Below are 12,122 nucleotides of genomic sequence, written 5' to 3'. Positions count from 1 at the left end.
TTGTTCTAAACTGATGAAAACTGTGTCCCTGAGTGTGAGCAGCAACTGGCCCTTCCACCAAGCTCTGCCATGAACACACCAGTGGCCTCTAAAGCTCTGCCATTATCACGTCAGTGGGTGAGATATGCTCTACTCCTGTGTGTGTGTGAGACAGTCTTTCCTTACACCCAGGGACTGCCTGACGGTGTGTGTGTGTGTGTGTGTGTGTGTGTATGTGTCTCTGGTTCTAAGGTAGACGTCAGCATGGCCAGATGGTGCAGCAAGCCGTAAGTGTTCTGTCTGCCAGGTTGCTTGCCTCAGAGAGGAGAGACGGTGGTGACACTCCCATACGTGACGCTGCAGCTAGCAGCACCTAGGCCTCCAGGGACTCATCTCCTCCTTATCGTGAAAACGGGAGAAGCAATCTCCCAGTGTTATCGCAAATCTGGTAATCTGTCAACACACTGCCATCCTATTCTCTATTCTTTCTGACTGGGCAGCACTTCCTCTGCAGTCTGCCAACTCTAGTCTGGACAGAGACATTAGCTGTGACAATCTATGACTGCATAAACTGTAATGTCGTGACGTAAGCGATTTCGTTTGTGTGTATGTAATATATACACTGCTCAAAAAAATAAAGGGAACACTTAAACAACACAATGTAACTCCAAGTCAATCACACTTCTGTGAAATCAAACTGTCCACTTAGGAAGCAACACTGATTGACAATAAATTTCACATGCTGTTGTGCAAATGGAATAGACAAAAGGTGGAAATTATAGGCAATTAGCAAGACACCCCCAAAAAAGGAGTGATTCTGCAGGTGGTGACCACAGACCACTTCTCAGTTCCTATGCTTCCTGGCTGATGTTTTGGTCACTTTTGAATGCTGGCGGTGCTCTCACTCTAGTGGTAGCATGAGACGGAGTCTACAACCCACACAAGTGGCTCAGGTAGTGCAGTTCATCCAGGATGGCACATCAATGCGAGCTGTGGCAAAAAGGTTTGCTGTGTCTGTCAGCGTAGTGTCCAGAGCATGGAGGCGCTACCAGGAGACAGGCCAGTACATCAGGAGACGTGGAGGAGGCCGTAGGAGGGCAACAACCCAGCAGCAGGACCGCTACCTCCGCCTTTGTGCAAGGAGGTGCACTGCCAGAGCCCTGCAAAATGACCTCCAGCAGGCCACAAATGTGCATGTGTCTGCTCAAACGGTCAGAAACAGACTCCATGAGGGTGGTATGAGGGCCCGACGTTCACAGGTGGGGGTTGTGCTTACAGCCCAACACCGTGCAGGACGTTTGGCATTTGCCAGAGAACACCAAGATTGGCAAATTCGCCACTGGCGCCCTGTGCTCTTCACAGATGAAAGCAGGTTCACAATGAGCACGTGACAGACGTGACAGAGTCTGGAGACGCCGTGGAGAACGTTCTGCTGCCTGCAACATCCTCCAGCATGACCGGTTTGGCGATGGGTCAGTCATGGTGTGGGGTGGCATTTCTTTGTGGGGCCGCACAGCCCTCCATGTGCTCGCCAGAGGTAGCCTGACTGCCAATAGGTACCGAGATGAGATCCTCAGACCCCTTGTGAGACCATATGCTGGTGTGGTTGGCCCTGGGTTCCTCCTAATGCAAGACAATGCTAGACATCATGTGGCTGGAGTGTGTCAGCAGTTCCTGCAAGAGGAAGGCATTGATGCTATGGACTGGCCCGCCCGTTCCCCAGACCTGAATCCAATTGAGCACATCATGTCTCGCTCCATCCACCAACGCCACGTTGCACCAGACTGTCCAGGAGTTGGCGGATGCTTTAGTCCAGGTCTGGGAGGAGATCCCTCAGGAGACCATCCGCCACCTCATCAGGAGCATGCCCAGGCGTTGTAGGGAGGTCATACAGGCACGTGGAGGCCACACACACTACTGAGCCTAATTTTGACTTGTTTTAAGGACATTACATCAAAGTTGGATAAGCCTGTAGTGTGGTTTTCCACTTTAATTTTGAGTGTGACTCCAAATCCAGACCTCCATGGGTTGATAAATTAAATTTCCATTGATCATTTGTGTGATTTTGTTGTCAGCACATTCAACTATGTAAAGAAAAATGTATTTAATAAGAATATTTCATTCATTCAGATCTAGGATGTGTTATTTTAGTGTTCCCTTTATTTTTTTGAGCAGTGTGTGTGTGTGTGTGTGTGTGTGTGTGTGTGTGTGTGTACCGGCTGCGGTGCTGGGTGCTGGGCTTGCCGTGGGGTGGTGTCGCCGGAGAGAAGGGTGAAGCCCTCTGAGGCAGGGTCACTCGAGGTGCTGCTGCTGCCGTGGGTGTCTGGATGGTGCTGGACCAGCTGGTGGCTGAGGATCTGGCTTGTGTTGAGCTGGGTCGTACTGGAAGCCCTAAGGAAGAGGCCCATGTCCCCGTCACCAGCACTGGGTCCGGCACGCAACGGCACTGGCCTCGGACAAGGCTCTCATGCCCCTCCGTGACCTGGAGAGAGGGGGAGAGAGAGAATGGTTTGTTAGTATATGTGTTCCCTTAAATCCATAATGACCAATGTAAACTACTCAACAACACTTTTGTAGAACAGAGTCAGGGGTCAGCTAGGTCAAGTGGATTTCCAGCTCGCTCCACAAGGCTCCACCTCACCTCTCGGCCCTACGGAGCCCTGTGTAAACGGGCGCTGTGCCACCTCAGACGTTGCCATGGGTACTAAGGAGCATGGTAGCTAGTTCAGAACAGTTGTCTGATCAGTTCTACACTGGCCAGGATAACTCAGACAAGTTGTCTATGCCAAATTCCTATTATCCAAACCAATTTGTTAGCGCTTCCAGAATTGAGTGGTGTAAACACACATTCACACCAGTCCAGACAGTCGCTAAAACAAGCCATGCCTTTGCTGGAGGCCTGAGATCGCCGGGACGTGTTGAGAATGGCAGGGCACAGCTAAGCAAACACTTGCCGGGTTCCTGACTCTGACAATGTAGCTCGTTTATCAGGCTAATGGAGGTGGCGCGGGGCTGAAGCAGGGACTGCTTGCATTATTTATGGTTCCGATGACCTCGCCTGATTGGGATTCATGAGATCTGGAGCCCGGGGCTGGTGGGGGCCGTCAGTGGAGAGCACAGGTGTGTGTGTGGGTGGCTCCTGTCCTTGCGCTTAAACACACAAAGAGACGTCTGTCGGTTTGCTGCAACCACCTGTCCGTCAACAGGACGTGTGGTATCTGTTAAGAGTCCCTCTGCTTGGACTCTTTCCCAAGGCCTCCGGCCATCTGGTCTGCCTGCCTTGTGCTGTGTGGGAGTGAGCCTGCCAAAAGCCCTCCACATCCCTCACACTATGTGGATCACAGAGACCAGCCGTCGGCAAGGGGCTGAACAAGACGCTAAAGCATATTTTTCCGCCTCTTCTCTAAATGCACCCACTCAAGGACAATGATGCTTTTAATGCGACCGGAGAAGAGCCATTTCTTTCTCCCCTCGCTTTCTGCGGCACAGCCGGCGCCAGGCGAGCTAGGATGCCTACGCATGGCCGGCCACAGATGGAGGCTCTCCAGGGGAGAGAGAAGGAGAGTAGGGCTGGGTGGTGGCGTTGGTAGAGGAGAGGGGAGCAGGGCTGGGTGGTGGCGTTGGTAGAGGAGAGGGGAGCAGGGCTGTGTGGTGGTGGTAGTGGGAGGACCAGTGCTGCCAGACTCAGGCCCCATGAGGATCAACCTCCACAGGGTTGTGGTGCGATGAGCATCTTACAGCAGCAGGAGGCCACCCCGGACACATGACTCTTCAGGGACTTCTCGTTTCAGCTAGAGCACCGATTGGACGTTCAGTCTAATATTCCATGCCTGTACATATGCTCCTTTGTGTTTTTTGATGACATCATGAGTGCATAATTTCTACGACAGATGCTCGTTCTCTTCACAAAGTCACTTGGTTCACACAAATGCATTTGTGGAGGACAGAGGGAAGATTTTACAGAGGCAAAGAAAATGTCATTTTTATTTTCCTTTGAGAAAGAAGAAGCCTCTTCCTCATCCTCTTCCTCCTTCACACTTATTCAATAAAAAAAGGGCAGAGCTGCTGTTTCTTTTTGGCTGGAGCCTGATCAGCTGCAGGCAGCGCTGAACAGAACAGGCGAGGAGGATCCCAAGTCCAAATTTACCACTAATTGGCCAGTGTGTTTTAGCTGAGCGGCTAGCCAGATAAGAGACGGCAGTCTCCTCTCCTCACAGTTGACTTGGGAAATTGTTGAGGTATTTACAACTGTGGCCGACCGAAACATAGTAAAAACACGGGTGGATGTGCCAAGTTTGTGAGTCACCCTGGTGGATGTAACGGACTGTGTGTGTGCGTCTCTCGCACTCAACTAAATATCGGCAAATGGATCTAGGGAGATACACATGAAATATCTGTGTTGGTGTCAACGAGTGACAGCTTAGCGTGAAGGTACTAATTTTGTCAGGCTGGATAAACTGTTGGCTGCTTTCTCTTCCTGCCGTGTTGTGTGCAAAACGAGAGGCAGGGTTGCTTCCCAAATGGTACCCTATGGACTCTGGTCAAAAGTAGTGCACTATATATGGAATAGGGTGCCATTTGGGACACAGACAGGGAGGTGTCTCATATACATAAATAGTGAGGGAGCATGGCACTAACCTGCTGAAGAGAGGAGAGCGGTGAAAGCCAGCTACTGTGTCTGCAACTTGACATCGTAATAAACCACAGAGTCAAATAGACTGATCTGTCCGTGACAGTTCAATCATGTGTTAACTAACCATGAACATATAATATGACATTTTCCTGAAAATAAACTGGGTAAACAGTATTTCCTGCAAATGCAATTATAGCATGTGATTCACAAAAAAACTAATTTATGTTTACCCGTGGGGAAAGCATTTATTCTGGAGGACGAATTACAAAAAAGAAAAGTGACTTGTTACATTGTCCAGAATAACAAAAAATTGCATTTCATTCCGCAAGATTAGAATCCTTTGAACTGAGGGAGAGGACTACTAATTAAATGCCTTCCTATTTGTTACCACACAAACACATGTCATTTAGCAGACACTTTTATCCAAAGCGACTTACAGTATTGAGTGCATAAATGTTGAGTGTTTATTCACTGGTCCCCCGTGGGAATTGAGCTCACAACCCTGGCGTTGCAAGCGCCATGCTCTCCCAACTGAGCCACACGGGACCAAACAAAAATAAATGAAAAGACCAGAAAAAAAAAAAACACAACCCCCCCCCCGAAGGGAAATGCCGTAAGTGCCCATTTCTGCACCCACCATGGCCCCTTCCATCACCATCTGAAATATTCCCTGGCTTCAGTTTGGAAGTGCGCCAAGACCACTCGCGGTTCCATTCACACACTAAGTTTCTGCTGCATTCAACACGCTGAAGTCCACCTCCAGCCCCCAGGGTGCTTTCTTTAATGACGATCTGAATTAGGGGTGGGAGGTTCAACTCCCAGACCCCGCTGCCGCTGTCCATTTCCATCTGCTTAAAACACAAAGCCGTGAACATAAGTAAAAAATAAAAAAGTGCCGGCCGCAGCCAAGTGGTTATATTAAATGCAGGAATATATTAGTCTGTCAGTAGATCGAGCTACACTAATGACTTCAATAGCAATCATCATATCCACATAACCTATCATCCCATTCAGCGGAAAGACTCGCACAGCAGAGTGAGACATTCAGTAACGGAGAAGGGCCAGCTGACCTCAGGGCTGCTGCCAGAGACGAGGCTACGGCTGCTGCCAGAGACGAGGCTACGGCTGCTGCCAGAGACGAGGCTACGGCTGCTGCCAGAGACGAGGCTACGGCTGCTGCCAGAGACGAGGCTACGGCTGCTGCCAGAGACGAGGCTACCTCTAGCTTCCTTTCAATTACCAACAGTGGAAAAAAAGGAGAAAGAATGAATGAATGAAACCTATAAGGGGGGGATGAGAATCAAGGGCATGGTGCAGTTTCTTCCTTTGCTGGACGGCAGCAGCCGCCAGTCAGCACACAAAGGAGCACTAGGTTCTGCTAATGAGGACTTCCTGAGGTTAGAGAACAGCGCGCCAGGCTCCACTCCCATCACGGCTAAATCCATATAGCAATTACACCACTTAATTGCCTTTTTGAGACATACATTCCCTTTCCGCTTAATGTTAATGCAATTACGCTGGGGTTCCTGGGTAATGTTAAATGCTATCTCTGGAGTGCATCTCTAGAGCATTGTGGCATGCAGTAGCACTGGGTCCCTTTATGTCATTCATTTTAAACCCCTCTTAAGAGTGAGACTGGAGGAGACTGAGCTAAATCATTAACCAGACTCTGCAAAAATGTCCCTTGTCGCCTCCCCCCCATCCCTCTCCACTCCAGCCATCTGGGATTGTGATGGGAGCCAACGCTCACCGACGGCAAGAGACATTTCAGATAGGCATCAAATTAGAATGATTAATTTGGCCCCCTTCATTAGGTGTACAATTAATAAATAGACATCAAAGAATATGAGACCAGGATTGTGGGGGATTTGATGAGGACGGCTGATGGCCAATAGATGCAAAGTAGCTGTTAGGTCTGTGGTGCCAGCAGCAGTCCGACAGACTCCATTCCCATCGTAACCTTGTACCACTTTACCAGGACTTTGTTTGCCCCATTTAACAGAAATGAGATGCACAGTATTAAGGGCAACTAAATATAAGCGGCCCGCTCTACCAATTACAATACGCTTCACGAGGACTTAGCATTTTTTTGTGTGTTTTTTTTGGCTAATGGTCCCACAAGGTATCATACGGGGAAATGGACCAGTGAAGTATTAGCAAATAACGCCAAGCTAGTAATGCTACAGTACGATTAGGGATTCATAAGCAATTCATCAGCCAGAGGAGGGCTGAGCAAAAACAAAAACGTACCTGGAAACAGAAGCGAGCCTGAAAACGCTGACAGAGCTGACAGAGGATAAACAGCAAATTACAACATTTCTGAAAAGCTTCTGAGCAGATTGGGCACTTACTAGGTGAATTGCAACAATTACGGTTGAATAAGAAGAAGCTTACTCCTACCAGACAGTGTAATAATATTCAGAGTTGAAAAGATCTGCAGAATCCGCGCCCCATTAGACACAACCTTTCCAGTGCAAAAAAAAAAAAAGCTACCGTGTCACAAATTGACAATGCCAGTGAACGATGGTGCACAATTTGAATAGACATTGAAGGAGAGAGATGGAACCCGTCTTACTGTTGTATGCATTTCACTCCTGGTCCAAGCATGGCACAGCAAGTAAGGATTCAGCGCGAGGGACTGAGCAGCTTGGTTCGAGCACCGTGGTGCTATTCAGGACACATCAAAAGATTGAGTAGGGGGCCAAGCGCACCACTTTCTTCCCCCTGCCTCCCTCCCACTCTCCCTCTCACCTAGGGAAATAAGCCCTTTGGCGGCAAAGAAACATAACAGCAGCACAAATAAAATGTTAAACTGAGAAGTTAAAATGTTACTACGGCTAAAGACAACCTCGGGGACGAAAATGACAAAGTTCCAGGCTGCCAATCGTATCCATCCTTTGTAAACACTAATAAGCTTGTGAACTTCTAGAAAAGCTGCAGCATATCTCCGGGAAACTTTGCTCTCATTACGCGAATCGCTGAACACAACAGCAACGTTCACAAACAGTCTCACGTTTATTTCTCCATGTATAAGACAAGAGAAACAGAGGCAAAACCCACTTACACAGAGAGTGCGCATTCATTGGACATTGTTCTGGTAGGTACTTACATCCCTTGAGCGGAGTGTGGAGACAACATAACACTCACCTGCCACATTGTAGCCTCCATTATTTCCATTGGTCAGGGGTTTAGTTTCCATAGTACCAGAGGCTGCATTGGCTGTGAATGTTGCCGGTCGGAGAAAGGTCCCCGAGACAGCCCCCTCTCTTTCTTCCCTCTCTTTCTTCCCTGCTCTCACACACACACTCGCTCTGTCTCTCTCTGCAGAGCTAACTCACTATGTCTGCTTGTGTCTGTCTTGCTCTCTGCTCTGCAGCGCTCTCTGTCTGCGCCAGGCTGTCTAAGTGCCAGAACCCATGGTTGGATTGTGGCTCTCGCTCCGAGGCCTCGGAGACAGCGCCAAATCAACGGCTGGGCTGTGTGACGTCAGAGCCAGGCTCAGCCACTCGGGTGGCTTGGCTGTGCTCGCGGCACGTCACTGGCTATATTGCACTCTTCATTAGCTATACAGCCGGATGCCGCAACGTCAAGTGGAGCCGTGGGAGGTTTACGTACCTCACCCATCCCTCCCATCAATAACCAACACTCCCCCCCCAAAATCACACCCCACCCCGAGTGTGTGTGGGAGTTTGTGTAAGGGTGAGTGTGGGAAAGGTGGGGATACGTTGGGCCACAGCAGTCGAATACAGTGGATAGAGGTAAAGAAAGCTGCTTTATAGGTGTATTTGATTGATTGACTGTAGTAGTCAATCAATTAAGCAAGAGCAACTGAACATCTCATTTCAAAGGTTTTGTCCCGTCTCTTCCTCTCTCCAAGTCTCTTAGGTAACAAAAAAAATTATAATTCCAGAGATTGTTACTGCAAGACAAACACAAAAAGAGTTGATTATTCATCAAGGACTGCTTGGCCTAATCAACTCTATAGGACAATATACAGATGCTCAGTGATCTGAATATGTAAACAAGAAAAGGACTGAGCACTGCTTATGCACACCATTCCTCATATATATTTCATGGTATGAAAACCAACAATGTCATAATCTTACTACTGTTCTCCACAAACAGGCTTCTTAAGAGTGAGAAAAACACAACCCAACAATAGCTTCTCCTTCCTAAAGAGCTCATTAAAATCTGGGTGGTATTAAAATAAACAGAATTTCTCTCAGGGATCGGGAACATGAAACAGAAAGCTAAATCCTTTCTCCCTCTGCCATTGATCTTTGTGGGGTCCTCACAAGCCCCTCGAGCAAACGCACAGACAACAAAAAAAATAAAATAACATCCGACAATTACAGCAGACGTGTGCGGCACCCTGCCTCTGCTGTAAACAAATGTGATTCTCACACCTTGAGAATTCTACAGTTTTAAACATGGAATTAATGAGTCCTTCCTCCATCCTCCCTCAATCTATAAACAGATCCCTGACAAGAAACCATCAGGAGTCAGTGTGTTCATTACATTTGTTTACATTATTTTGCAAAGACATGGGGAGTTGACAAAGAGATGGTGTTTGGCAATAACACGGGCTTTGAATGCCTCAGTAATAACCAGATGATTGGAGGGAGAGAGGGAAGAGACCAAAATAAAATATATAACCAGGCGTTTGTTTTTGCAAGCCTTTCCCCTGAAACCGTATTGTTGAATTAGCCCTGGCATGCTCGAGTCTTAGATTAAAACCTATCCCTGGGCTTCCCTGGTGATATTAATAGTTGATGATAGCTCCTTAAACGACTTCAATTTCAAGATCACAAACCTTCCCTATGCTGCAGGGGGGAAAAGTATTTGGCTATGGCTTAAAACGATCATCCTGAAAGTTAAGAGGCAGCTCTTAATGTATATCATTAGACTTTACTCTATAATGCCTGAAACTTGTATGGACAAACCTAAATTCTTTGAGAGAAATAATGACATAAGTTCCGACTCATTGAATTGGTCGTAGAGCATCACACCATTGAGGTGCAAAGTCTCACTGTCATCTCTGTGTGTGCATGTGGAGGTGTGACAGAGGTGATGGGAGGTGGGGCTGAGTGATAGGTCTGGTGGGGAGAACGACAACACACACACACACACCATGTTGTGTTGGTGAAGCAAACAACTAGGCAGAAAGGTGCTGGTGCCCTCTTTCTCAGCATTCCACACCTGACTAGATCTGTCATCAAAATACCTCTGGAAGATGTGTAGTGCACACCCGGTGTGTAGTGCACACCCGGTGCACTACACACCCCTGGCGAATAACGCTTTTGGTGTTGCCGTCGTAACTGGGGAATATTCACTCATACTAATTAATTTTATGCATTGCAAAGCAAGCCGGGGAGGAAATGGATTCAGATTAGCACTGATTTAGTTCAAACTCCCAAGCGTGGTAGCGGAGACGCGGCATTTACAAGGAGCACCCAAACCACGCGTCACTAACGCTAGTAGTGCAACACATCCTGCTTTCAATTTAACAGGAGGAACATAGGTGTATATGAGCCAAATACTGCCTTCACTTGGGTTGTGTCTGACAACGTTACTAGAAGTCAAATCTTTGCTTTCAACGTTCTTGTTTCCTCAATTACTCGCAAACCTCCTTGTGGGAGGGAAAACAGGATTGAGAAAGCAAGGATTTGATGGCGGGCGGAAAATAACCGTTTTCAGACAGCCCTGGAGAGAGAAATCAACAATGCACCATGCTGATGGTGACAGTAAGTGGAGGAGAAGACAAATGCCATAATCCCAACCCACCATCTAATTGCTCTGGACTGCGTCAGTCCCCAAAGAAAATGATCCACCTCTCGGTTATTAAATTAGAACTAACATATGTCACGGCAACTCTGTTGGAAAATTATAACCCTATAAACCGACCATTAATCATGTCACTGCACTGCTAATTCCAGACATTCCTGAGGCTCGGAGAGTCGATCGCAACATTCCAAGATACCCCCTCAAACAGTGATTCATCAACATTCTAGAATCACAAGGAACTAACTGGCTGGGAAAATGTGAGTCGTTTTTGACACTGGGTCGCTGATAATGGCCAATCACGACGCTTCCTGCAACCGACCTGTCAACTCTATTCCCCAAGATCAGCTGGGTGTTTTGACACAGTGGAAAACAAAATAATATTATCAGATGTCAGGCACAATTCAATGATTGGACCTTGAACAACAACTTGAAGCATCAAACACTTCAAAGGGTTATCGAGTCACGTTTTTTCTTAGACGGCCGTTCCAAGGCAAAATAGCTTGCATTGCTCTGCAGTGATTTACAATGCTAAAAGGAGCATGCCTTTCCTCAGTCAGACAAGAGTAAAATGCCAACGGCACGGTTTTAAACATTTTGGTTAAAACTCCATTAAATATATTAGATTTGCTATATTACATTGTGCCCCACAGAGATGCTGGCCATTATTCTTTATACCATAACAGTGAAAATTCCAATCAGAAACAACGGAAGGATCCCATTGCAGAGACCGGATCAAAATCACACAGGGGGGGGGGGGGGGGTTCTTCAACATCAAGCCATATTAAAAAGTATGAGTTCTGGAAATGGGTAGGTTCTTCTAAGCAATAAATACACTAAGTGCCTTGGCAGGGCCAAATGCGCTGGCTCAGCTTGGGAAAGAGAGAAATGGAGAGGCAGATCTAACCATGTTGTCACACCCACTATTCCCTCGGTCTCCTTTCAGAGATTGAGCCATTAACAGATGGTATAATTCTCGATACAAAGCTGTGAAATCAAAACAGTTTATCATTCGACTCCATCCAAAAACATTTAAAATGAGGACTGAGACTACCAGCAAACTATATTCCTGCGTGCCTTCTGTAATTTTATAGGGAGTTTTCAGGTTTATTCTGCCCACGCAATCAAATTAAATTATATTTGTCATATGCTTCGTAAACAGGTGTAGACTAAGAGTGAAATGCTTACAGGCCCTTCCCAACAACACAGAGGGAAAGAAAATGAAAATAATATGTAATAAATACACAAATCAGTAATGATAACTTGGCTATATTCACGGGGTACGAGTACCGAGTTGATGTGCAAGGGTACGAGGTAATTGAGGCAGACATGTACATATAGGTAGGGATAAAGTGACTAGGCCACAGGGTAGATAATAAATAGTAGCAGCAGCATATGTGAGGAGTCAAGAGTTAGTGCAAAAGGGGTCAATGAAGATGGTTAATTATTGAACTAACAGCTACCCGGACTAACTATTTAGCATTCTTACAGCTTGGGGGTAGAAGCTGTTCAGGGTGCTGTTTGTTACAGACTTGGTGCATCGGTACCGCTTGCAGTGTAGTAACAGAGAGAACAGTCTACAACTTATGGTCTTCCTCCGACACTGCCTGGTATAGAGGTCCTGGATGGCAGGGAGCTTGCTCCGCCCCCGGGCCCTTCCCTCTGTAAGCAGTTGCCATACCAAGCTGTGATGCAGCCAGTCAAGATGATCTCAAATGGTGCAGCTGTA

At 47.2% G+C, this 12,122-nt stretch overlaps 1 protein-coding gene across 3 annotated transcripts in view; it reads right to left on the bottom strand.

Annotated features, from left to right (window-relative positions):
- The window catches only part of LOC129816653 (R3H domain-containing protein 1-like), a 43,008-nt gene extending 34,934 nt beyond the window's left edge, over positions 1–8,074 (bottom strand). For all 3 annotated transcript variants that reach the window (XM_055871399.1, XM_055871398.1, XM_055871401.1), the window contains exons 1-2: positions 7,760–8,074; positions 2,196–2,461 (exon numbers count right to left, since the gene is read on the bottom strand). In XM_055871399.1, coding sequence (XP_055727374.1) covers positions 2,196–2,387 — 192 coding nt within the window. In that variant the 5' untranslated portion in view covers positions 2,388–2,461; positions 7,760–8,074. The remainder of the gene's footprint in view (positions 1–2,195; positions 2,462–7,759) is intronic.
- Between the last annotated feature and the right edge of the window lie 4,048 nt (positions 8,075–12,122).

This window comes from Salvelinus fontinalis, chromosome 19 (assembly GCF_029448725.1).
Source record: "Salvelinus fontinalis isolate EN_2023a chromosome 19, ASM2944872v1, whole genome shotgun sequence".
Taxonomy (NCBI): domain Eukaryota; kingdom Metazoa; phylum Chordata; class Actinopteri; order Salmoniformes; family Salmonidae; genus Salvelinus; species Salvelinus fontinalis.
The sequence above is the reverse complement of the archived record's forward strand: the minus strand, read 5'-3'. Positions and strand labels throughout refer to the sequence as shown.